The sequence below is a fragment of the Ovis canadensis genome, chromosome 1 (assembly GCF_042477335.2).
Source record: "Ovis canadensis isolate MfBH-ARS-UI-01 breed Bighorn chromosome 1, ARS-UI_OviCan_v2, whole genome shotgun sequence".
In the NCBI taxonomy this organism is placed as follows: Eukaryota; Metazoa; Chordata; class Mammalia; order Artiodactyla; family Bovidae; genus Ovis; species Ovis canadensis.
The window spans coordinates 240,605,447-240,631,861 of record NC_091245.1 but is presented as its reverse complement, the minus strand read 5'-3'; the positions used below and the strand labels follow the sequence as shown (position 1 = coordinate 240,631,861).

General features: G+C 41.0%; 1 protein-coding gene across 1 annotated transcript in view; it reads left to right on the top strand.

The window, feature by feature from the left end:
* Positions 1-12,371: 12,371 nt before the first annotated feature.
* Positions 12,372-26,415, top strand: part of SELENOT (selenoprotein T) — a 29,723-nt gene continuing 15,679 nt past the window's right edge. The window contains exon 1 of the mRNA XM_069562754.1: positions 12,372-12,737. Within this exon, the coding sequence (XP_069418855.1) occupies positions 12,457-12,737 (281 nt within the window). The 5' untranslated portion in view covers positions 12,372-12,456. The remainder of the gene's footprint in view (positions 12,738-26,415) is intronic.

The window sequence follows — 26,415 nt, the reverse complement described above, 5'->3', positions numbered from 1 at the left end:
TAGTGATGCTTCCTAAGGCCCACTTGACTTCGCATTCCAGAATGTCTGGCTTTAGGTGAGTGATCACAGCATCATGATTATCTGGGTCATGAAGATCTTTTTAATATAGTTCTGTGTATTCTTGCCACCTCTTCTTAATGTCTTCTGCTTTTAGGTCCATATCATTTCTATCCTTTATTGTGCCCATCTTTGCATGAAATGTTTCCTTGGTATCTCTAATTTTCTTGAAGAGATCTCTCAGTTCAGTTCAGTCGCTCAGTCATGTCTGATTCTTTGCAACCCCATGGACTACAGCACTCCAGGCCTCCCTGTCCATCACTAACTCCTGGAGTCTACTCATACTCATCCCCATTGAGTTGGTGATGCCATCCAACCATCTCATCCTCTTGTCGTCCCCTTCTCCTCCTGCCCTCAATCTTTCCCAGGATCAGGGTGTTTTCCAATGAGTCAGCTCTTCGCATCAGGTGGCCAAAGTATTGGAGTTTCACCTTCACCATCAGTCCTTCCAATGAACACCCAGGACTGATCTCCTTTAGGATGGACTGTTTGGATCTCCTTGAAGCCAAGGGACTCTCAAGGGTCTTCTCCAACACCACAGTTCAAAAGCATCAATCCTTTGGCGCTCAGCTTTCTTTATACTCCAACACTAACATCCATAGACGACTTCGGGAAAAACCATAACGTTGATGAGACGGACCTTTATTGGTAAAGTAATGTCTCTGCTTTTTAATATGCTGTCTAGTTTGGTCATAACTTCCCTGCCAAGGAGTAAGCGTCTTTTAATTTCATGGCTGCAGTCACCATCTGCAGTTATTTTGGAGCCCCCAAAAATAAAGTTAGCCACTGTATCCTCTGTTTCCCCATCTATTTCCCATGAAGTGATGCGACCAGTTGCCATGATCTTCATTTTCTGAATGTTGAGCTTTAAGCCAACTTTTTCACTCTCCACTTTCACTTTCATCAAGAGGCTCTTTAATTCTTCACTTTCTGCCATAAGGGTGGTGCCATCTACATATCCGAGGTTATTGATATTTCTCCTGGCAATCTTGATTCCAGCTTGTGCCTCTTCCAGCCCAGTGTTTCTCATGATGGATTCTTCATATAAGTTAAATAAGCAGGGTAACAAATTACAGCCTTGATGTACTCCTTTTCCTATTTGGAACCAGTCTGTTGTTCCATGTCCCGTCCTAACTGTTGCTTCTTGACCTGCATACAGATTTCTCAAGAGGCAGATCAGATGGTCTGGTATCCCCATCTCTTTCAGAATTTTCCACAGTTTATTGTGATCCACACAGTCAAAGGCTTTGGCATAGTCAATAAAGCAGAAATAGATATTTTTCTGGAACTCACTTGCTTTTTTGATAATCCGGCAGATATTGGCAATTTGATCTCTGGTTCGTCTGCCTTTCCTAAATCCAGCCTGAACATCTGGAATTTCATGGTTCATGTACTGCTGAAATTTGGCTTGGAGAATTTTGAGCATTACTTTACTACCATGTGAGATGAATTCAATTGTGCAGTAGTTTGAACATTCTTTGGCATTGCCTTTCTTTGAGATTGGAATGAAAACACCTTTTCAGCAGTGGTCCTGTGGCCACTGCTGAGCTTTCCAAATTTGCTGGCCTATTGAGTGCAGCACTTTCACAGCGTCATCTTTTGGATTTGAAATAGCTCAATTGGCATTTCATTACCTCCAGTAGTTTTGTTCATACTGATGCTTCCTAAGGCCCACTTGACTTCACATACCAGGATATCTGGCTCTAGATGAGTGATCACACCATCGTGATTATCTGGGTAGTGAGATCTTCTTTGTACAGTTCTCCTGTGTACTCTTGCCACCTCTTCTTAATATCTTCTGCTTCTGTTAGGTCCACACTGTTTCTGTTCTTTATCGAGCCCATCTTTGCATGAATGTTCCCTTGGTATCTCTAATTTTCTTGAAGAGATCTCTAGTCTTTCCCATTCTGTTGTTTTCCTCTATTTCTTTGCACTGATCACTGAGGAAGGCTTTCTTATCGCTCCTTGCTATTCTTTGGAACTCTGCACTCAAATGGGTATTTCTTTCCTTTATTTCCTTTGCTTTTCATTTCTCTTCTTTTCACAGCTATTTGTAAGGCCTCCTCAGACAACCATTTTGCTTTTTTGCATATCTTTTTCTTGGGGATGATCTTGACCTCCGCCTCCTGTACAATGTCACAAACCTTCGTCCACAGTTCTTCAGGCATTCTGTCTGTCAGATCTAATCCCTTGAATCTATTTCTCACTTTAGCATATACGGAAAAAAAGTCATAAAACAAGGAACATATGTTGATGCAGGTTCCCCCCAAAACGCAATTCCTGTTATGGCCACTAGAGGGTTTCAAAGATCAGAATATTGGGAAATTAAGGCCTGGAGTCTCTAACAGCCGGATAGCACTGAGCGACTTCACTTTCACTTTTCACTTTCATGCATTGGAGAAGGAAATGACAACCCACTCCAGTATTCTTGCCTGGAGAATCCCAGGGACGGGGGAGCCTGGTAGGCTACCGTCTATGGGGTCGCACAGAGTCAGACACGACTGAAGTGACTTAGCAGCAGCAGCAAGGAATTAGAAATTGTAGAACATACCTGGAAAATATGTTCACTCACTTAAAGTTGCAAATGTAGGGACTTCCCTGGTGGTCCAATGGTTAAGAATCCGCCTTCCAATGCAGGGAACACGGGTTTGATTCCTTGTCATGGGACTGAGATACCACATGCCACAGGTAAAATAAGCCTACACCCTGCAACTAGTTGCAAATATAATCGCCTGTATTGCTGCTCTTTGCTTTTATTTCTCCAAACTCCTTGAATTAACCCTTGTTAGCTCCTTGCCATCAGACTTATTCCTACCTTACCCCTGAGTTCTGTCAGGAACTATTGGTTGCAAATAAATCATGTCTCAAGAGATTGTTTGTAGGTCAAATGTTTACAAATGAAATTTTGCATGTTTTCTCACAGAGATAATAAGTGGTTATTGGTGCTGAGATTATCCCACGAAAACCTTACATGGAAGAACTGGGTATATAGTAATTAAAACAAAAATGCCATTTATAAGTTCATTTTTAAAAATTAATGCCAATAGAAGAAAACCAAATGAGAATTCTGTTTGAAAATTTGAATGCTAACTTTTTAAAAAAAAAAAAACAGACTTAAATGATGGAAAAAGAAGAAAATAATTTTAAGGGGATTCTAAATACTTTTGATAATTTTTCTGCACTTTAGATACTGGTTCTGTGTTCCATACGCATAAACTTATCTTCCCTTCCTCAATTAAATTATCACTATTCTCAAATTCTACCACAGTTAAGGTCACTGAGTGTTTATCAGTGAAACAAAGAGAAGGAAAGAAAGATTTTTCCTAAGATCACTAAGCAAAAACTGGATGCAAGAGGGAACGAGAAAAAGACCATTTCAGAGAAAAGGATATATATGAGATGGACAGAGAAAGAGAGAAAAGGGGAAGTGAAGCAAAGAGACCCTGGAAGTAATTGGATCGGAGCCATCACAGTCAGGGTGCCATCTCGGGTTGTTGGGGGTTTTTTTTGAGCTGAGGAAGGATGGCACCCTTGAAAAAGGAAATCAGTGTGTAACCCAGAAATAGTTGCAAATGAGGCACTATGTGACTTGGGAATGCCTCCACAATTCTCCTAGGAATTAAGTTCCCTTTAGAAGAAAATTCAGCTACATTTTTGAAGTCTTGAAAGACCTGGCAAAGCAGAGCTGTTTGCATTCACATTCTCAGGCAAAATTACTTCTGGACAGTTTTGTTTATTTGTTTATGTTCAGTTGAAACTAAACAGGTCAAATCCTAAAATTGTGATGTCACCAGAGAGACACTTTCACTGTGCCCCGTCTTCTTTGCTCTTGTGTCCCTTCCCCTCTTCTTCCCAGCAGGGGTGAATGGTACCCTGCTACGGAGTTTAGAATCCCGGGCTTGTCTCTCCTCTTCCAAGCCCACAGTCATATAATGGAGACAATTCAGGCATACTTATTGGTTGAAAAAATACCTTTGGACAACAAAACTCAAGCATGCATTTGCATTTAAACATTGGCAATGAAAGACTTGAGAATTTCGTGTTTGATAATATTGACTGGAGCAGAGAGGTGATTAGCCTTAGACATAGAAGTGGGTGTGTGTGGGGGGAGTGGGGAGTGCAAAATGAAAATAGGGAGTTCTTGTTCAAAAAATAAGAATTTCGAAGTGGTGATAGCAAAGCATTAAACCAAGTGCGCGGGGTCTTTACATGCTGGACCCTGTACACCTGCACAGGTTGTGCAGCCATGATGCCAACCCTGCATAGAAGCTGTAAGGAACCAAATTCCCTCTGACGTAAAAGAAGTGACCCAAAGGTTTCTGGACATCCCCCTGTTACCTGGAGGAGAAAGAGATGGTGGCTGACTCTAACAAGACTGCTGCAGAGGAAGGGAAGATTTTTTTTTTTTAGATGAGTTTTGGGTTCACAGCAAAATTGAGGTGATCCCCCACCACAGTAGTACATTTATTACAATTGGTGAATGCCTTGACATATAATCACTCAAAGTCCATAATTTACATTGTTTCACTCTTAGTGTTGAACATTCTATGGGTTTGGTCACAGGTGCAATAACATGTATCCACCATTATAGAATCATACAGAACAGTTTCTCTGATTGGAAAATCCTCTGTTCTCCACCTATTCATCCCACTCTCTCCCTGGCAGCCACTGATCTTACTGTCTCCATAGTTTTGCCCTCTCCAGAATGTCATATAGTTGGAATCATACTGTATGCCGCCTTTTCAGGTTGGTTTCTTGCACTTAGTAATAATGCATTTAAGGTTTCTCCTTTTCCTTATGCCTGCCATCCCCACCCCACTTCCAGGTATGTCTAGGAGGCTTCAGGGGATATCTGATGTATGGTCAGCAAATGAATTCACTCTTACCAAGTGTTGCCACTGCCTCCACTTGCCCCATAAGTCTTCTGATGAGTGCTACCTTTGCTGAAGACCCCAACCCCTGCTGGCACCTGTTGCTGCTCCACCCGGCCCTGAGGTTGCTTTCAACATTTGTGCATATTTAGCATATCACAATCCTGAGATGCTAGAGCTTCATCATACCATATGTAGTAACCCTGGGTGAGATGGAGAATCTCTCTCCTTTTTGCATTGTATTCTTTTGGGAGAGAGTTGTTAAAAACTGTCTGAGCCACCAGTGCTTCTGGGGTTCCAATGTCATGCTTCATTCTTAGACTTTTAGACCTATTAACTTATTTTTGAATCGAGTTAGGCTGGCTTGGGGAAGCAATCTGAATGACAGTATTCTTATGCTGGAGTTGGAACCATCTTTCTTCCAGAGACCTGTGCTCTGTTGCTGCCTGGGCTCTATGTTGTTTGGCTTGTTCTCTCTCTCTCTCTCTTTTTTTTTTTTTTAATTAATTTATTTTTGGCTGTGCTGGGTCTTCCTTCCTGCACTAGTTTTTCTCTAGTTGCAGAGAGCGGGAGCTACTCTCTAGTTGTGGTGCTAGGCTTCTCATTGCAGTACCGTCTCTTGCTGTGGAGCACAGGCTCTAGAGCACAGGCTCCATGATTGTGGCACATGGGCCTAGTTGCTGCACAGCATGTGGGATCTTTCTGGATCAGACCTGTGTCTTCTGCACTGGCAGGCAGATTCTTCCACTGAGCCACCAGGGAAGCCCTGGTTCATTCTCTTGAAATGCTTTATTTCCCAGGATTCACTGCATGTCCCCCCCACCTCCACCTACAATCTACATGTGTTTACTTGCCAACCACACCCCACATGTCCGAGCCCCAGCAGTGAAAAATGAGATTTTTCCATTAGCCTGCTTTTGCACATCTTATTGTTTCCACTTGAAATATTTTCTTATCCTATAGCGACCCTCTTTTAAGAAGTCTTTCCTCAAGAACCCACAAGTCTAGTTATTCCTTGTGCCCTGTTCTTTTTAAAAATATTTATTTTAGGTATTTGGCTGCACTGGGTCTTAGTTACTGCATGTGAGATCTTTCGTTGCAGCACTTGGACTTAGTTGCCTTGTGGCATGTGGGATCTTAGTTCTCTGACCAGGAATCGAGTTTGTGTCCCCTACATTGCAAGGATGAAGATGAGATGGTTGGATAGCATCAACGATTCAATGGACATGAACTTGGGCAAACTCTGGGAGATAGTGAGGAACAGGAAGGCCTGGCATGCTGCGGTCCATGGGGTCACAAAGAGTTGGACATGACTTAACAACTGAACAACAACGTTGCAAGGGGGATTCTCAACCATTGAACCACCAGGGAAGTCCCCTTGTGCCCTGTTTCTGTGCTATGTCAAAGTGGTTTATAATGATTGTCTGCATCTTCATGTTGTATGTGACTTCCTACCTTTAGACACTTCTTTCTTCAGGGATGCACACGGTTACTACATCAGTCTTCTTTAGTGCTTTGATAATGCTGCCAATCTTCAATAGCTCCCTTTTTTTTATAGGAAAAAAATTTAAACTGCTTAGCCTGGCATTCAAGAACTTCCGCAATTTGCCCCACCTACATTTCCATTCTGGTTTCCCATTCATCCCCTAATGGAGCCCTCTCCAGCACGGTAGTCATGCAACCACCCCGCTCCTGGCTTTTTTTATATTCTCTTTTCTTCTTCATTATTTAAAATTTTTACCATCCAGGACATACACACATTCAAACATTATTTGCTGTGTCAGAATGAATTAATAAATAAAAAATAATAAAGGTAAAGCCCCAGGCACTCAATAGATAGTAGTTGATATTATTTGTTCTCATTTTATTCTCACTGTTGTTATTTCAAGAAGTCCATAGTTACCTGGACTACAAGGACTAATGACAGTTCTTGCCCTTGCCAGTCTCAGCTAAAAGCAGAAGAGTCTGACATAGTAATAACTGATTACAATGATGCATAATGACTAGGTAGGCGGTCAGAGCTGAGTGCCTTAAGGGTATAGTGCAGGAAGGATTAAGGGTAAACGTCATTGAACAGTGAATTGGCCTGGAAGAGTAAATAGAAAGTTATTTACTTTTCTTTGTAAAAGTTTTGCACATTTCATTTTAGCTTTATTCTGGGGAGTAATTTTTGTTTCTGTTTAGTCTCCAAGTTGTGACCCTTTTGTGACCCCATGGACTGTAGCCCACCAGTATTCCCTCTCTATGTGATTTTCCAGGGAAGAGTACTGGAATGTGTTGCTCTTTCCTTCTCCACCAGGTGTTCTTGACCCAGGGTTGAACTCACATCTCCTGCATTGGCTGGTGGATCCTTACCACTGAGCCACCAGGGAATTTTTTTTCTTATTACATTTTAAAATTGTCGATGAAAGATTGTGCCCTGCCCTCTTCCTGTCTCACTAAGATATATGACTTGCTTTAGTCAGAGTGAACTGAAATAACTATTCAGAAACGTCTTCAGACTTTCACTACATTCTTAAATTAGAAAACAATTTTGATCATGTGTTTCATTTAAACTGTTGGATATGAGAAACTGTTGCTGTTGTTCAGTCATTAGGTCGTGCCTGACTGTTTGCAACCCCTAAACTGCGGCACACCAGGCTTCCATGTCCTTCACTACCTCCCAGAGTTTGTTCAAACTCATGTCCACTGAGTCAGTGATGCCATCCAACCATGTCATCCTCTGTCATCTCCTTCTCCTCTTGCCCTCAATCTTTCCCAGCGTCAGGGTCTTTTCCTATGAGATGGCTCTTTGCATCAGGTGGCCAAAGTATTGAAGCTTCAACTTCAGCATCAGTCTTTCCAATGAATATTCAGGACAGATTTCCTTTAGGGTTGACTGGTTTGATCTCCTTGCAGTCCAAGAGACTCTCAAGAGTCTTTTCCAACACCACAGTTCAAAAGCTTCAATTTTTCGGCACTCAGCCTCCTTCATGGTCCAGCTCTCACATCCATACATGTTCAGTTTAGTTCAGTTCAGTCGCTCAGTCGTGTCCGACTTTTTGCGATCCCATGAACCACAGCACACCAGGCCTCCCTGTCCATCACCAACTCCCGGGGTCCACCTAAACCCATGTCCATTGAGTTGGTGATGCCATCCAACCATCTCATCCTCTGTTATCCCCTTCTCCTCCTGCCCTCAATCTTTCCCAGCATCAGGGTCTTTTTAAGTGAGTCAGCTATTTGCATCAGGTGGCCAAAGTATTGGAGTTTCAGCTTCAGCATCAGTCCCTCCAATAAACACGCAGGACTGATCTCCTTTAGGATGGACTGGTTGAATCTCCTTGAAGCCAAGGGACTCTCAAGAGTATTCTCCAACACCACAGTTCAAAAGCATCAGTCCTTTGGCGCTCAGCTTTCTTTATAGGGCAACTCTCACATCCATTCACGACTACTGGACAAACCATAGCCTTGACTAAATGGATCTTTGTTGGCAAAATAATGTCTCTGCTTTTTAATATGCTGTCTAGGTTGGTTATAACTTTCCTGCCAAGGAGTAAGCATCTTTTAATTTCATGGCTGCAATCACCATCTGCAGTAATTTTGGAGCCCAGAAACATCCATACATGACTACTGGGAAAAACCACAGCATGGACTATATGGACCTTTTTTAGGCAAAGTAATGTCTCTGTTTTTTAATATGTCATCTAGGTTTGTCATAGCTTTTCTTCCAAGGAGAGGAGTCTTTTAATTTCATGACTGCAGTCACCCATGGTGATTTTGGAGCCCAAGAAAAGAAAATCATTGTTTCTACTTTTTCCCCATCTATTTGCCATAAAGTAATGGAACTGGATGCCTTGATCTTAGTTTTCTGAATGTTGAGTTTTAAGCCAGCTTTTTCACTCTCACCCTTATCAAGAGGTTCTTTAGGTTCCCCTTTGCTTTCTGCCATTCAAGTGGTATAATTTGCATACCTGAGATTGTTGATTGGGAATCTTGATTCCAGCTTGTGAGTCATCCAGCCTGGCATTTTGCATTATGCACTCTGCATAGGAGTCAAATAAGCAGGGTGACAATGTAGCCTTGACATACTCCTTTTGATTTTGAATCGGTCCATTGTTCCATGTCTGGTTCTAACTGTTGCTTCTTTTCCTGCATACTGGCTTCTCAGGAGACAGGTAAGGTGGTCTGGTATTCCCATCTCTTTAAGAATTTTTTGTAGTCTATTGTGATCCACACAGTCAAAGGCTTTAGCATAGGTAATGAAGCAGATTTTTTTGGAATTCCCTTGCTTTTTCTACAATCCAACAGATGTTGCCAACTTGATTTCTGGTTCCTCTGCGTTTTCTAAATCTAGCTTGGACATCTGACTCATGGGCATACACATTTGTTGAGAACTAGAACTCATACCTGATGCATTTCATTAATTATGGTATCTGGGCTAAATGATTCAAAATGACTAAAATTTACTAATTCTGAGGCTTTATTTTTCAAAAATATGGCCAAATTTTCTATTGGCATTCCCAATACTCTTCTCCAAATCATCTGAAGCCCATATACTATAATAATTTTCCTAAAACCCTCTTACTGAGACCCTCCTTGATTCCTGTGGTGTATGCTGCATTGAATAATAAACGAAACGTTACAAATTCCTGGTGTAATCTTGACCTTAAGGTTTTCTCTGATGGGACCTAAAACAGATATCAACCAATGGCAATGGATTACTTTTTACTTTGCTTTTGATTTTAGTCCTTTTTGTGTTCCCAATTTCTTGGTTGCAGAAAGTAGGCTTCATTTAGCCTCTTTGACATTCCCTGAGTTCCAAAGAGCAGATTCAAAAGGTTGCTGTCAGGGAAGTTAGAGAATGCAGAAACCAGAGAAGTGCAGTCAAGAAAGGGGGCAGGGTGGTGGTCCAGTGGTTAAGAATCCACCTGGCAATGCAGAGAACTATGATCCCACATGCCTTAGGCCAGCTATACTAGAATGCCACAACTGCTGAGCTGCTGTGTGACAACTGGAGAGTCCTTGAGCTGCATTGAAGGTCCTTCACGACGCAGTGAAGATCCCAAGTGCCAACACTAAGACTGGATGAAGCCAAGAAAAAAAAAGAGAATTTGTGCAGCCACAACAGTGTGGTCTTGGGAAATAGGCAGAGACTACAAGGCCCCTACTCAGGTGGAGGATGGTAATTTAAGGCTGAGCCCAAGATTCCCGGTACACCACCATTACTTCACCACCAACCTATCAAAAGAAAGCCACCCACACTGAGGCCTCACCCCAAATTTTGCTTATAAAACTATCCCCCCCAACCATCGAAGATTTCAGGATTTTAGGCACAAAGCACTCATCCCCTTTGTATTGGCGCATTTATAGTAAATGCTGCGTTTTCCTTCACTACAGTCCAATGTCAGTAGCTTGTAGTGAGCAGACCCATTTGGTTCAGTAACAATTTGAAAAATTAACAATAAAAATAAATACTAAGACAGGAGAAATTTGAACGGTGGATATTTTGGTATGAAGCAATAATTCATTTTTTACGGTGGAATAATGGCATTGTCAAAGCCTTTGACTGTGTGGATCACAATAAACTGTGGAAAATTCTGAAAGAGATGGGAACACCAGACCACCTAACCTGCCCCTTGAGAAACCTATATGCAGGTCAGGAAGCAACAGAACTGGAAATGGAATAACAGACTGGTTCCAAATAGGAAAAGGAGTACGTCAAGGCTGTATATTGTCACCTTGCTTATTTAACTTCTATGCAGAATACATCATGAGAAATGCTGGGCTGGAAGAAGCACAAGCTGGAATCAAGATTGCCAGGAAAAGTATCAATAACCTCAGATATGCAGATGACACCACCCTTATGGCAGAAAGTGAAGTGGAACTAAAAAGTCTCTTAATGAAAGTGAAAGAGGAGAGTGAAAAAGTTGGCTTAAAGCTCAACATTTAAAAAATGAAGATCATGCCATCTGGTCCCATTCATGGGAAATGGGGAAACAGTGGAAACAGTGTCAGACTTTATCTTTTTGGACTCCAAAATCACTGCAGATGGTGATTGCAGCCATGAAATTAAAAGACACTTACTCCTTGGAAGGAACGTTATGACCAACCTAGACAGCATATTGAAAAGCAGAGACATTACTTTGCCAACAAAGGTCCGTTTAGTCAAGGCTATGGTTTTTCCTGTGGTCATGTATGGATGTGAGAGTTGGACTGTGAAGAAAGCTGAGCGCCAAAGAATTGATGCTTTTGAACTGTGGTGTTGGAGAAGACTCTTCAGAGTCTCTTGGCTGCAAGAAGATCCAACCAGTCCATTCTAAAGGAGATCAGCCCTGGGTGTTCTTTGGAAGGAATGATGCTAAAGCTGAAACTCCAGTGCTTTGGCCACCTCATGTGAAGAGTTGACTCATTGGAAAAGACTCTGATGCTGGGAGGGATTGGGGGCAGGAGGAGAAGGGGACGACAGAGGATGAGATGGCTGGATGGCATCACCCCAACTCGATGGACGTGAGTTTGAGTGAACTCCGGGAGATGGTGATGGACAGGGAGGCCTGGTGCTGCAATTCATGGGGTCGCAAAGAGTCGGACACGACTGAGACTGAACTGAACTGAATGGTATTGTGATCAGTTCCCGCTCCCCTCCCCCCCAGATGGTTATTTTTTAGATATACACCCTTAAAAATCTATAGATGAAGTTATTTGTCTCCTACTATCTTCCCTTTGGGAAAAGCAGTTAGAGCTATACTACAGACAATTAAGATTGTCAAAATGCCAGTAATTGTTAACGGTGAGTAAGGTAATTATTGTTCTTTTATATGATTTTGGGAATTCCCTGGTAGCTCACTCGGTAAAGAACCTGCCTGTACTGCAGGAGACCAGGCTTCAGTCCCTGGATTGGGAAGATCCCCCGGAGAAGGAAATAGCAACCCACTCCAGTATTCTTGCCTAGGAAATTCCATGGACAGAGAAGCCTGTCGGGCTACAGTCCATGGGATCACAAGAGTGGGACACGACTTAGCGACTAAAACCACTATATAATTAAGTTTTCCAAAGGTCTTTTTTTTTTTTTTTAAGATTCCTTTAGGAAAGAGCAATATTGCAAGGAAATTCAAACAAAAGGCCATAGCACGCGGCCAGAAAGACTGAAGCACTCCTGTTCGGAAGGCAGCTGCTGCTGCTAAGTTGCTTCAGTCCTGTCCGACTCTGTGCGACCCCATAGATGGCAGCCCACCAGGCTCCTCCGTCCACAGGATTCTCCAGGCAAGAATACTGGAGAGGGTTGCCATTTCCTTCTCCGTTCGGAAGGCAGGGGCTTTCTCTTTTAGCTCCCACACCTGAATCAAGACTGTTAAACACGTGTTCTTAAACGTCTCGGGGATATAAATGTCTGAATTAAACTGTATACAGAATCCAGTTGTGTCGCGAGCTTTCATTAACTGGCTCCTCCTGTCATCCCACCCCAGAGCCTCCGGCGCACACCCAACATGGTGGGTCAGGACAGTAAAATGGGTCAGCTTTCCCTCTCACAGCCTGCGCCGGCGCCGGGATGCGCATGCGCATTCCTGCTTCACTCGTCGACCTTGGCGGATCGCGTTTGCGCGGTGGGGATCAGTTCTCAGCACCGGCTCGGCTTTGGGCTGGCTGCGGTCTCACTGTGAGGGCGGCCGAAGTGGCTGGCTCGTTTAAGATGAGGCTTCTGCTACTTCTGCTGGTGGCGGCGTCGGCGGTGGTCCGGAGCGATGCCTCAGCCAACTTGGGCGGCGGCGTGCCTGGCAAGAGATTAAAGATGCAGTACGCCACGGGGCCTCTGCTCAAGTTCCAGATTTGGTAAGTAGGTACGCCGGTTCCCGGACGCGCTTCTGCTCGGCCCCTCTGACTACGCGAGGCCCCGGATCCGCGGCCTAGAGGGCTGAACCTTCCCCGGCCCGGAAGAACGGCGCCAGCAGCCTTCCGCCGCCTGCCTCCTCCGGTCTCTTCCCGGGGATGGCCTGGCCGCCCTCCTTGCCTCCAAGCACAGCCGCTCACTTTGTTTTTATTTTTATTTCTTTGGTTTCTCGAATGAATGGAATGGGAACGGAGGGAAGGGGAATGGCAAATACTGAAAGGCGAAGGCTTGGGGACACTTGTCAGTACGGAGAACCGGTCGGCGGCGTCACGCCACGGCCATCCGGCTGCCTTGCGGAGGTGGGTTATGTATGAGTCGGCGCAGTGTCAGCGCGGGAGCTCCAGCGTTTGTCACTGGCTTCACTTTTCCCCTCGCCTTTCTCGGGTAACGCCTGGCGGCCTCGCTGCCCTGCTAGACGAAGGTTAACTTGGGCCATTGGAGGGATCCCGCGAGGGACAGACGTCTTTTTCTCCAGGATCCGCCAAAGTGACTGTTGGATGAGGGAGACGGGATTCTGATAGCTGATGGGCTTGGATGGGGAAGCTGATTCTCCGTTTGCAATTTCCAAAGTGTTTTTGAAAAGGAGCACGTTGCCCTTCTGACAAGCGTTCACTCCCAGACAACTGCATCTTCTTCTCCAATCCCCTTACTCCCGGGAGTTCCTTGCCCTGGCATCTCTCTCCACCTTTCAGATCTCTTGGGCCTTAAGAGAAATAGCAAAAACAATCCCTCATCCCCCCAAACCCGGCAGTTTTTGACAATTTTCTGTAAGTTTGTTGTTACCTAGATAAGTACTAGAAGCAGAATAGCAAGGCATGCGATAAGGTAAGTGGTGTTGGGGAACGTTTGAAAGGCTCCGATGAAAAACAAAAAACAAAATTGTAAAATTGTAGAAATTAGAATCCTGTATCTCAAAAGATGGTTTGTTTTTTTGTTTTCTTTCCTCAGAAGACGGTGGTCAGGTTAGTAAATCTGGAGAATCCTGTTATTTTTGAATACTGGTGTTGGCCTTAATACATTTAAAGTCAGTTTTTTCAAGCTTCATGTATTAATATGTGTACTAAAATTTAGATTTTCTGCTTATCCAATTAGCTTTTTGCTCAATCTTAAAGACTAAGCAAATCTTTAAAATTAAATCAGTTTAAGTGATATTTAAAGAAAGTCAGAAAATAAGATTTTTGAAGTGAAAACTAAAACCTTGCTTCTTTCTGATTGAAAAAAGCTTCCTGTAGTGTTTACTGTGTGCCTGGCATATATCATTGTATATCATCTTTCATTTGTGATACTGTAAATGAGAATTTTGGCTTGACTCCCCCCACCCCCCACCCCCCCCACCCCCGTCCTTTTTTTTTTTTTTTGAAAGTGGCAGTCTTCTTACTAACTTATAAATATTAATAAGAATTAAGTGTGATACTTTTGGATTTAAGTAGTTAAAAAAAGACTGCATTTTCCAAGTTAAGTAATTTTTCTGTTTCTTATCTCTGGGTTTCATTTGTGCTTTTCAAAAATATTCTTTTACAGTTGGTTATATCGGTTTACTTGTCACAGTAATTTAACAAATGTACCTTCCTCTTAGGTACACAGCAAAGTTTTGAAAATGTATAAATAAATGTAGGGAAAGGCATTCAGTTCTTAAAATTAAGCTTCAAAAACGTCATAAGTACTTCAGTTGAACTTCTTTTTTAAAGATTATTTATTTAATTATATTTGGCTGTGCTGGTTCTTAATTGCTGCACGGGCTTTCCTTTAGTTGTGATGAGTAGTGGCCACTGTCTAGTTGCGGCATAGGGGTGTCTCATTGCGGTGGCTTTTCCTGTTGCAGAGCACAAGGGAAGATCGCCGGGGCTTCAGTCGTTGCAGTATGTGGGCTCAGTAGTTGCAGCTCCCAGGCTCTAGACCGCAGGCTCGGTAGTTGTGGCGGGCTTCGTTGCTCCTTGGCTTGTGGGATCTTCCTGGATCAGGGATGGAACCAGTGTCTCCTGAATTGGGAAGCAGCTTCTTTACCACTAAGCCACCAGGAAAGCCCTCAGTTGAACTTTTGTTACTTAGTTTTTGTTTCCTTTTATTCTTTAAGTAGAAAAGTACAGACTTGTCCTAAATTCTTTTGCAGTCATCTTAAGCATGTTACATACAAAAATGCTTCACTCTTAAAAAAATATATCTGTATATGGCAAAAAAACCTGTTAATATGCCCTGTGCCCATTTGTGACCCAGCAATCCCACTCCTGGGCATATACACTGAGGAAACCAGAATTGAAAGAGACATATATACCTCAATGTTCATTTCAGCACTGTTTACAATAGCTAAAGACGTGGAAGCAACCTAGATGTCCATCGGCAGACAAATGAATAAGGAAGTTGTGGTACATATACGCAATGGAATTACTCAGCTATAGCAAAAAAAAGAACACATTTGAGTCAGTTCTAATGAGGTGGATGAAACTGGAGCCTATTATACAGAGTGAAGTAAGTCAGAAAGAGAAGCACCAATAGTATATTAATGCATATACATGGAATTTAGAAAGACAGTAATGACGATCCTATATGCAGGACAGCAAAAGACACACAGATGTAAAGAGCAGACTTTTGGACTATGCGGGAGAAGGTGAGGGTGGGATGATTTGAGAGAATAGCATTGAAACATGTATATTACCATATGTAAGATAGAGGACCAGTGCCAGTTTGATGCATGAAACAGGCAGGGCACACTCAAGCCAGTGTACTGGGACAACCCAGAGGGATGGGGTGGGGAGAGAGGGGGAGGGGGCGGTTCAGGATGGGGGGACACATGCAGCTGTGGCTGATTCATGGCAATGTATGGCAAAAACCATGACGATATTGTAATTATTCTCCAATTAAATTAATTTAAAAAATATGCCCTATGCCCTACCAAATACAGGTAAATTTAGCTTGTTACTTTTTCCCCCTGAGACTAATCTGTATATAGTAAAGTGAATATTTGGTTTCTGATTTTGATAGAATCTCTTGGGCATTTATTTGCAAGTTTGGGAAAAGAAGGAAGTTAAGACGAGGATAAATCTGTGAAAATTATTTTAATTCCATTTAAAATCAAAGTGCTGTAAAGTGCAGCTTTTCATTAATTACCAGTGTTAACAGAGAACTCATTTTTCCCAAACTTGAAACTTTTTGTTTTTTCAAACTTTAAACTTTTATTTTGTATTGATGTGTAGCCAATTAATAATGTTGTGGTAGTTTCAGGTGAACAGCAAAGGGACTTAGTCATGCATATACCTGTATCCATTCTCCCCCAAACCCCCCAGGCTGGCACATAACATTGAGCAGAGTTCCATGGCTATACAATAAATAGGTCCTTGTTGGTTATCCATTTTAAATGTAGCAGTGTGTACATGAGCTATTTTTCCCTTCCTTTCCATTTCTTTTGCCTTTTATTATTTTATATTCATTATGAGTACTCTTTCTGTAACTCAATATACCATCTGTTAATTGTGGCACTTTTGTAATTGCTAATAGAACAAAATAATGCATAATGGAATTGAAGAGAGAGAGATCAAGCATGCTGAGTAGCTTGAACAAACTTCCTATTCTGTTTTCATGTATTTTTTCAGTAAATCCTCATTTAAGACCCGCTTGTGCCAAAGGCTAAAGATAACTTGGTGAGCAGGGCAGATGTGGCTCCTCTCAAAGCCTACCGAGAAGCACAATATAACTGAATGTTTGGTTTATTACATCAGTTGATCAAGCAGTTGAAGAAGATGCATGTAAGGATGTTGCATATTTGGAGGAAAATTTATACTGTTTACTTGGACGTTTAAGCATTAAGCATAAAAAAGGAAGTTTTCTGATCAAAACTTAAAATTCCCTTATCACTTTTTTTTTCCCTGTGATTTTTGTGTAAATGTATTCTGACAGGCACTGTTTGGCATGTTTGCATGCATGCTTGTTTCCTCCCATATATGTGAATTAACATGTAATCATACTTACAGCATAGTATCAGTTGTTACAGTTTAAAGAGATTACTATCTGCAGCTCTTCATGGTTAATACTTAGTCAACATTTGACAATTGATTTTCTAAGAATAGTAGATTAAAGTTAAGATTTCAAAACATAAGCGGAATGCATCAGAATTTTCCAATTTTTGTTAAAGAACCCATTGCTATAATTTTAGGACAACCAATTTCTAAATGGAGTTTTAAGAAGTAAATGGAACAATTACTAGAAGACATTTTAATTTAAATTTATGCCAGTTTTTAGCCTTTGCTTTCATAGTATGGAGGCAAGAAAATAAAGACCAAAGACTGATTTGGATGTTAATATTGATCAAGATTAGTAAAATGCTGAATGGAAGAAATCTGAGAAATCTTGAGTTATAGTTTTTTAGACAAATATTTGTATGTTTAACAAATTTTTGCGCCCCAAGTCTATGCAGCTGCTTTGTTTGGTGCTGGGAGTTCAGTTCAGTGCTCTCATAGATGTTAAAGGCAAGAATAGAAGGCAGTCATTAATCCATGACAACACATAAAATTACTGTTGTGTTAATTGCAATAGGAAAGTAATATAGTATGAGAGAGACCTAGTCACAGGATCAGGGAAGGTTTCCATGAGAAAATGAACTTTGAACAGAGATTTGAAGGTTAAAATATATTTAGAGAGCACTTTTGAGCAACGGAAATAACACGTTTGGTGGCCTTATAGTAGGAGAGAACATAATTTCTTGAGGCCAAGGCTTCTGACCTCAAAGACCAGATAGAAGGTGGCACAGACCCTGGAAGGTCTGGAGGGCCACGTTAAGGAAAAATCAGTAGGTATCACTGTGGGAAAGACATTGTGTGTGTTAGTCACTCAGTTGTATCTGACTCTTTGCGACCCCATGAACTGTAGCCCACCAGGCTACTCTGTCCAGGGATTCTCCAGGCAAGAATACTGGAGTGGGTTGACATTTCCTTCTCCAGGGGATCTTCCTGACCCAGGAATCGAACCTGGGTCTCCTGCATTGCAGGCGGACGCTTTACCGTCTGAGCTACTAGGGAAGCCCCTTACAGGGGACAAAAAATAGATGCGGGGAGACCATTTAGGGGGACTCTTGGAATTGCTCAGGCAAGAGACAGTGGAGCTTGGAATAGAAAGATAGTGGTAGAAGTAAAGGGACAGGTCTAAGAGATCTTTCTGAGATTAAGTTAGTTCCTAGTGATTACATATTTGAGGGGCCGGAGAGGTGGCATGGAATGAGACTTGTCAAACGTGGCTTCTCAGTTCTGGAGTGATGTCTAATGATAAATGGTTAAAAGAGAGAATAGTTTTTTGCAGATTTGTGTGTGTGTGTGTAGTGGGGGAATGAAAGGGGAAGAATCCTGAATTTTTCTTTTTAACTGAAGTGTAGGTTACAATGTTGTGTTTGACATCTACAGTAAAGTGCTATATATATTATATATATTTTCTTTTTCAGATTCTTCCCCATTGTAGGTTGTTATAAGATATTGAATGTAGTTTCTTGTGCTGTACAGTAGGTCCCTGTTTACCTGTTTTATATCTAGCAGTACATATTGATAATCCTAAACTCTTAATTTACCACCTCCCCATCCCCTTTGGTAACCACAAGTTTGTTTTGTTTGTTCAGTTTTAAAACTAAAAACAGAGTAGCCAGGGCAAAATCCTACAAAGAAAGTTTCATCTCTTCCAAATAGTCACAGTAACTGAAACTAAAAACTTAAATAGCAGGGATTATATTTCTCCAAACCTAAGATATGATAGATTGTACGATACACCACTATTTTATGTAGCACTCAGAAGGGAAAAAATATGGCCATTTAAACTGTGACACCCTAATGATTATGAGATAAATTTTGGTTTTTAGAAAGATGCTAAAAGGGAAGAATGTACTACTTGGAAACAGTGAAATAAAGGAGTAATAGGAAGTTGATCCAGATAGTAGAGTAGTGGTAGAGTGCTATAGAGATAAATAAAATGGTAGCTGTTGCACCTGCCACTATGGTATATGTTTAAAGTTATATAGAATTTAGTCATCATTTTGTTTTGACCATTTTGAAGATAAATAGCAGGAGCTAACTGAGTGCTGTGCGTATAATAGTTGTTTCTTCTTAATAATGAATGAAGTACTTTAGTTCAAAGCATTTAGATGTAAGTAAAATATGAATGGTTTTAAGATTTTATCTCCTCTTACAGAAAATTAGAATATTGTTTCCTTATAGTTTGCCATTAAGGTAAGTGGTAGCCAAAATCAAATTTAATATATCATTTAGAAACCTCATAAATTTTGAATGGTATAGTTACTGGGAAGCTGAGCATTTACTGGACCAGCAGTTTAGAGGTCTAAAACGGTCTGCCTTTTTATCTTCTGAATGACTTAGGAGAAATTATATATCTCTTTAGCTTTCCACTTTTTCTTCTGTACAATAAGGATATTGGTTGTATTCCAGTTACTTATTTATTTAGTTATTTTTATTTAAAAAAATTAATTTATTTTAATTGGAGGCTAATTACTTTACAATACTGTAGTGGTTTTTGCCATACATTGACATGAATCAGCCATGGGTGTACATGTGTCCCCCATCCTGAACCCCCTTCCCCCATCCCATCCCTCAAGGTCATCCCAGTGCACCAGCCCTGAGCACCCTGTCTCATGTATTGAACCTGGACTGGGGATCTATTTCACATGTGATAATATACATGTTTCAATGCTATTCTCTCAAATCATCCCACCCTCGCCTTCTCCCACAGAGTCCCAAAGTCTGTTCTTTAATTTGTGCCTGTTTTGCTGTCTCGCATATAGGGTCGTTACCATCTTTCTAAATTCCCCGTATTTGCATTAATATACTGTATTGGTGCTTTTCTTTCTGACTTACTTCACTTTGTATAATAGGCTCCAGTTTCATCCACCTCATTAGAACTGATTCAAATGCATTCTTTTTAATAACTGTGTAGTATTCCATTGTGTATATGTACCACAACTTCCTTATCCATTCGTCTGCTAGTGGGCATCTAGGTTGCTTCTATGTCCTGGCTATTGTAAGCAGTGCTGTGATGAACATTGGGGTACACGTGTCTCTTTCAATTCTGGTTTCCTTGGTGTGTATGCCCAGCAGTGGGATTGCTGCGTCGTATGGCAGTTCTATTTCCAGTTTTTTAAGGAATCTCCACACTGTTACTTCTTATATTCTATTAAGTACCGTTAAGAAACTTAAAGGAAAAAAGTGAAAGCATGTATGTATGTCTCATTTACATCTTTGTCACTTAAGAGTGTAGTTGGAGTCCTCTAGTTCATCTGATTGATGTTCCCTGCTTTCCAAAAAGGAAAATCATGTTTTCAAATACTTTATCTTGATTGAGATGCAGCCTGAAATTGTTCAGAAATCGTGGCCACGTAGATGTTAGCAAGAACTGATAATCAAGCCCTTAGTTTTTTTTTTTTTTAATTTGTTTCTTGATTGAAGGACAATTGTTGTTTTCTGTCAAACCTCAACAAAGCCCTTGGTTTTTAATGCCCCCTTTTTCATACCATTTGTTTTCCCTTTCTGTTCAAATTTTAGGAAGACATGATTTTTGTTTTTAACTGTAACATTTAAAAACCAGTTGTCTGGTAGGAGAGACAGACATATAAACAATATTACAGTAAAACATTCTGTTCTGAGTGTTCTAAAAGAAGTCTTAAAAACCCAGAGGGAAGAAAGATTACCTGTTCAGGAGGTTGGAAGGCTTTGCAGAGAAGGAAATGAAATCTTGAAGGGTATGGGGAACCCTATCAGGAGATACAGAGGATGAGCTTTACTAGCTAAAGGAAGAACACATGCAAATGAAGCCTGACTCAGCACAGAGGCAGAACAGACAGGAAATAAGTAGAGCTGGAGTCAGATAATCTGTTAAAAACACCCAGCACAGTATACTGCTACTGCCATTTATCAGCTGCTCGTTATGTAACTTATTGTTTGTATTCTCGTAATGTTATAATGGTAACTTCAGTAAATAAACCTTTGAAAGCTTTACTTACTGGCTTTCGCCTTAAAAAAATTCAGATAGATCACTGACTGTTGATGCTGAAAGCTTAGCTTCTCTGTACACTGGTGCGGAATTGAATCTCAAAGACAGAGTTTTGGGTGAAGTAGAAAAGGATCTGCCTACCAAATAGGAGATGTGGGTTTGATCCCTGGGTCAGAAGACCCCCTGGAGAAGAAAATGGCAACCCTCTCCAGTTTTCTTGCCTGGGAAATCCCACGGAAGAGGAGCCTGATGGGCTAGAGTCCATGGGGTCAAAAAGAAGTCAGACATAGCTTAGCAACTGAACACATCAGCAGCAGAAAAGAATAGTTTTATTGGGCTTCCCTGGTGGCTCAGACGGTAAAGCGTCTGCCTACAATGCGGGAGACCTGGGTTCGATTCCTGGGTCGTGAAGATCCCCTGGAGAAGGAAATGGCAATCCACTCCAGCACTCTTGCCTGGAAAATCCCATGGATGGAGGAGCCTGATAGGCTACAGTCCATGGGGTCACAAAGAGTCGGACATGACTGAGTGACTTCACTTTCACTTCACTTTCATTGGTTTGCCAAGCAAAGGAAGACAGAGCAGACTCCTGCTTTGTGTCCCAACCCAGGGGGATTTGATGAGTTTTTACAGTAGTTCAGGATGGGTTGCTGACTGGATTAGTGTGTGTGCAGGGCCCCAGGTGGTCTTGTTGAGCTTCTGTAGTCTCTTAAATCTCACCTCTGGTGGTTTCTTGACTACTCCTTTCCTTAAAAGCAATTGTTTCGTCTGCCCTTTGGAACTCAGGGAGTGTCCTGGAGGTTAGAGTCTTAGCTACAAGAAACAAGGGACAAAAAGGCTTCTGTACCAAGGAGCCCCACAGGTTCCTTCTTGGTTTCACTATGAAAATAACTTGTTTGTTGTAAAAATAATTTAAAAAGAAAGTATATAGAAGAAAATGAAAAATGTTTGTAGCTCTTTGATAACATTTTGAAGAATCTTCCTTCAAGCTGACTCTTCACAGACACATGCTATATTTTATATTAATGAGTTCATAGTTCATAGTTGTATGGTTTTATGAAATTTGCCTTCCCCGTCACCACTTATCTGTTCATATCAGTAAACACTTTCTATATCAACAGGCATAGTGTTCCATAAGATAGGTATTCTTTTTGTGTTACTCACTTAGTCGTGTCCGACCCTTTGTGACCCTATGGACTGTAGCCGGCCAGGCCCCTCTGTCCATGGGATTCTCCTGGCAAGAATACTGGATGGGTTGCCATTTCCTTCTCCAGGGGATCTTCCTGGCCCAGGGATGAAACCTGGATCTCCTGCATTGCACCAGATTCTTTACCATCTGAGCTATAGGGAAGTCCACAGGTGTTCTTTAATTTATTTAAGCTACTCAATCTTTTGTTTAACATTTATGTTTGACCTAAGTGTTCTTTTTTTAGAATGCATTTATTTTTGGCTGTCCTGGGTCTTCAGTGCTGCCACAGGCTTTCTCTAGTTTCGGTGCACAGGCTGCTGGCTGCACTGGCTTCTCTTGTTGCGGAGCATGGGCTTTAGAGCCCATGGGCTTCAGCAGTTGTGGTGCCTGAGCTTATGGAATCTTCTTAGACCAGGAATCGAACCTGTGTCCTTTGCATTGGCAAGTGGATTCTTAACCACCGGTCCACCAGAGAAGTCCTATGTTAATCCTAATTTTTCATAAAATTACTTTGTTAAGGTGATTGTCAGTTATCTAGTGTACTTGTCCAATTATTTCCATAAACTAAATCCATAGAAGTAAAATATTATGATTACATTAATGGTTATCACATTTAAAATTTTGACATAGTTAAACTAGGTAATACTCTCACTAGGAGATCTTAAAGTAGGTTGGATTTTTTAGAATTCTCTAGTTTATTGCTCTGTAATTAGAGAACGTGATTGCTGTTATATTTTATTCCATGGACATACTGAGGACTTAGCCCTCGGAGACAGCCTCTCATCAACAAGGGACTATTACAAAGAGGTAGGGGAGGAGCCAGGAGTTTTTGCAGGGGGGAAAAAAATGGTTATCAGAGCGTCAGATTACTGAAAGAATGAATGAAAGAAAAACCTCTCAAGTCAATGAATTTAGCGCTTTTCCATATATGGGAAGTTGCAAGAACTGACATTTCTTTGATACGTATTTTAACTGTCTAGGTCCAGTATCCTGTTTTTCTCCCTCCCAAATCCCCTCAGGGTGCGCAGCTGGGGGTGTCTGCAGTGGCTGATGGCTTCACGGTTGCAGCATCCTTTGCTCACTGAGATAGCTGACGACATTCTTCATCCACATACTTATGGGCTTTCTTTGTGACCAATTGTGACCAACTGTTGTAAATATTCCGTGGTCTCTCAGGGTGTTTTCTACAGGAAAAAAATGCTGGTTTATCAACAAACTCCCTCTACTGATGATACTACTCAAATCTGTAATTTTTGTGTATTATTCACCTGATTCAGTTTTTCACCCATCAATTTTCTTCTTTAAGGGCCTCAAAAAATATATATATATTTTATTCTGCTTTTTGGCTTCACAGTTTCTTACAGTCCTCCCTTATCTCTTTTATCATTCTTTTTTTCTTCTTGCAGAATATTTTTGGATGTAGGCTTTTAGTTGAATCTTTTTTTTTCCCCCGCTGTTTCTACTCTTTGAATTTGTGACAGTTGTTGCATAGTCCCTCAGGTGTTTCATTTTTTTCATTCCTGTTTCTCAAGCAAGACAAGGAAAACAGCTTCAGATACTATCAGTTGATGAATTGTATCCTCTCCATTAGACTGTTACCAGCTTACTCTCTTTTCTTCATTAGAATCACAGCAGCATAGATCTTTGTCTATTTTGCTTGCTGCTGAATATCTAGAACCTAAAACAGTACCTGCCATCAGGCAGTATTTATCGAAAAAATGAATACAATCCCATGGCAGTCCACTCTGGTCATGACATAATCTGTCTTCTCCCCCGCACCCCCATTTAAACATTTCTAACTGGAGTGTTGAACAGTGCTTTCTAATATTGTTCCTTTCAGGTGGATTTTTACCTGGTTGACCTCTACTTCAGTTTGGTAGCTTTTAGGCGTAGAATGTGACACATGTAAAACATCGGTTTTGAATGTACTCCATACTCAGGGACCTTTTTTACCTGGCTGCCGCCTTTACTGGTGGGGCTAACCTTCCAAGATTCCTCGTGTTATTGTCCGTCATCTTCCTGCTGCTCTCATTTCTGAGATACCCCTACTACTTATCCTGTTGGTGGTTTTCTTTCTAAGGTTCCTGTTGGTGGTTTTCTTGCTAAGGTTCCTGGCCTTTTTGTTGAGTTTATTCTAATATCTGAAATCAGTCTACAACATGCTGGTAAAAGCGTAAGAGAAACAGCAAAGCTGTAAAGCTGCCTGGAGACGTCTCTGGTTTGGCCAATGAATTAGCATAGAACACAGTGTTGTTGTTTTTTTCCTAATCATTCTGACAACTTATAAAAATGTACTGAGGATGAACTTTATGGCATGTGAATTATACCTCAATTTAAAACAATGTATTGAAAAGAATAAAAGCATGAAATTATGTGAAATATTTTAAGTTGAGACAAAAATTCTTGCAAAATGCAGGTGAATTGCCATTTATTGAATGCGTTCATCAAATCACTTTTACTGAATGGCTACATACCTTATAAATCTGTTGATGAGAAATGCTTTCCAGATTAAAGAGATAAAAGCCCTTCCCCACAGAGAGCTGAGGAATTTACACAATTTATTAGTTCTTTATGGAATAGTCTGCAGCAGCAGATTTCCTGAAATATTATGCCAAAGGTATAGGGAAACTAGGAACTAGTGACCTCAAGAATAATACACAAAGAATAAAGAGAATAAAAACAGATCATTTATTGAATTTTAAGTTTGTCAAATCTTTGGAGTAAACTCAAGAAACCTGGAATCTTAGAAGCTTTGTTAGGTGTATTTTGTAATCCTAAGTGTTTTTGCTATGGTGGCCACTGCAGTGTTCGGAGAGTTAGGCAAGTGGAAGGGATATTTTTTTATTTCATATAATATCGTTCTTTTTTGGGGCTCCAAAATCACTGCAGATGGTGATTGTAGCCATGAAATTAAAAGACGCTTATTCCTTGGAAGGAAAGTTATGACCAACCTAGATAGCATATTCAAAAGCAGAGACATTACTTTGCCAACAAAGGTCCATCTAGTCAAGGCTGTGGTTTTTCCAGTGGTCATGTATGGATGTGAGAGTTGGACTGTGAAGAAAGCTGAGCACCGAAGAATTGATGCTTTTGAACAGTGATGTTGGAGAAGACTCTTGAGAGTCCCTTGGACTGCAAGGAGATCCAACCAGTCCATTCTAAAGGAGATCAGTCCTGGGTGTTCTTTGGAAGGAATGATGCTGAAGCTGAAACTCCAGTACTATGGCCACCTCATGCAAAGATTTGACTCAGTGGAAAAGACTCTGATGCTGGGAGGGATTGGGGGCAGGAGGAGAAGGGGACGAGAGAGAATGAGATGGCTGGATGGCATCACCGACTTGATGGACGTGAGTCTGAGTGAACTCCAGGAGTTGGTGATGGACAGGGAGGCTTGGCGAGCTGCAGTTCGTGGGTTCGCAAAGAGTCGGAGACGACTGAGTGACTCAACTGAACTGAATACCGTTCTTAAACCTGGTAAGCTCATACCTGTTTAAAAGTTTTGCAACTTTTAAAAATGCTGAGCAAATTCTGGTCTCCATTTTGATCTTCAGGCAGAGTGTGTATGCACTCTTTTTTTAAAATTGAAATACAGTGTAGTTGATTTACAGTATTTTGGGTGTACAGCATAGTGGTTCAATTTTTGTTTATTAGAGGTATTACAAGATAATGAATATAATTCCCTGTACTATACAGTAAGTCCTTGTTGTTTTATCTGTTTTATACATAGTAGTGTTTATCTGTTAATCTCAAATTCCTAATTTATTTGTCTCCTACCTTTTGCCTTTGGTAACCATAGGTTTATTTTCTATGTCTGTGAGTCTCACTTTTGTTTTTTGCATAAATTAATTTGCATCTTTTTTTAGATTCCACCTGTAAGTGATATCATGTATTTGTCTGAGTTAACTTCACTTAGTATGATAATTACTGGGTACATTCATGTTGCTGCAAATGGCATTGGTTTATTCTTTTTCCTGGTTGAGTAATAGTCCATCGTATATAGGTACTACATTTTCTTTATCCATTCATGTGTCAGTGAACATGTAGATTGCTTTCATGTCTTCGCTGTTATAAATAGTGCTGCTATGAACACTGTGTAAGCATTCTTGTTTGTAGTTTTTCTTAAAAAGCATTTATCAGGTTTGTCTATTTACCCCAAATATCTTGTTTCTTATATGGTTTATAGAACCCTTTGTTCAGATTTCATTGCTTAAAGCACTTAGAGCATAGCAGGGGATGCCCTAGACAAATGTCTATTACTAGTTTGTCTACTAAACAGAACAAGGGGAAATAAAGATTACATCTAAAAATGCAGTTTTCGATGATCAGTGAACTGTTGGACTGGTCAGTGCTGTTGATATTTATAAGACGTGGTATTTACCAAATATCTTCCTGATTTTCTGGGTTCAGCACAGGGGAAATATTAGTTGGAATTCTTAGAATGCAAGAAGAGAAACCCA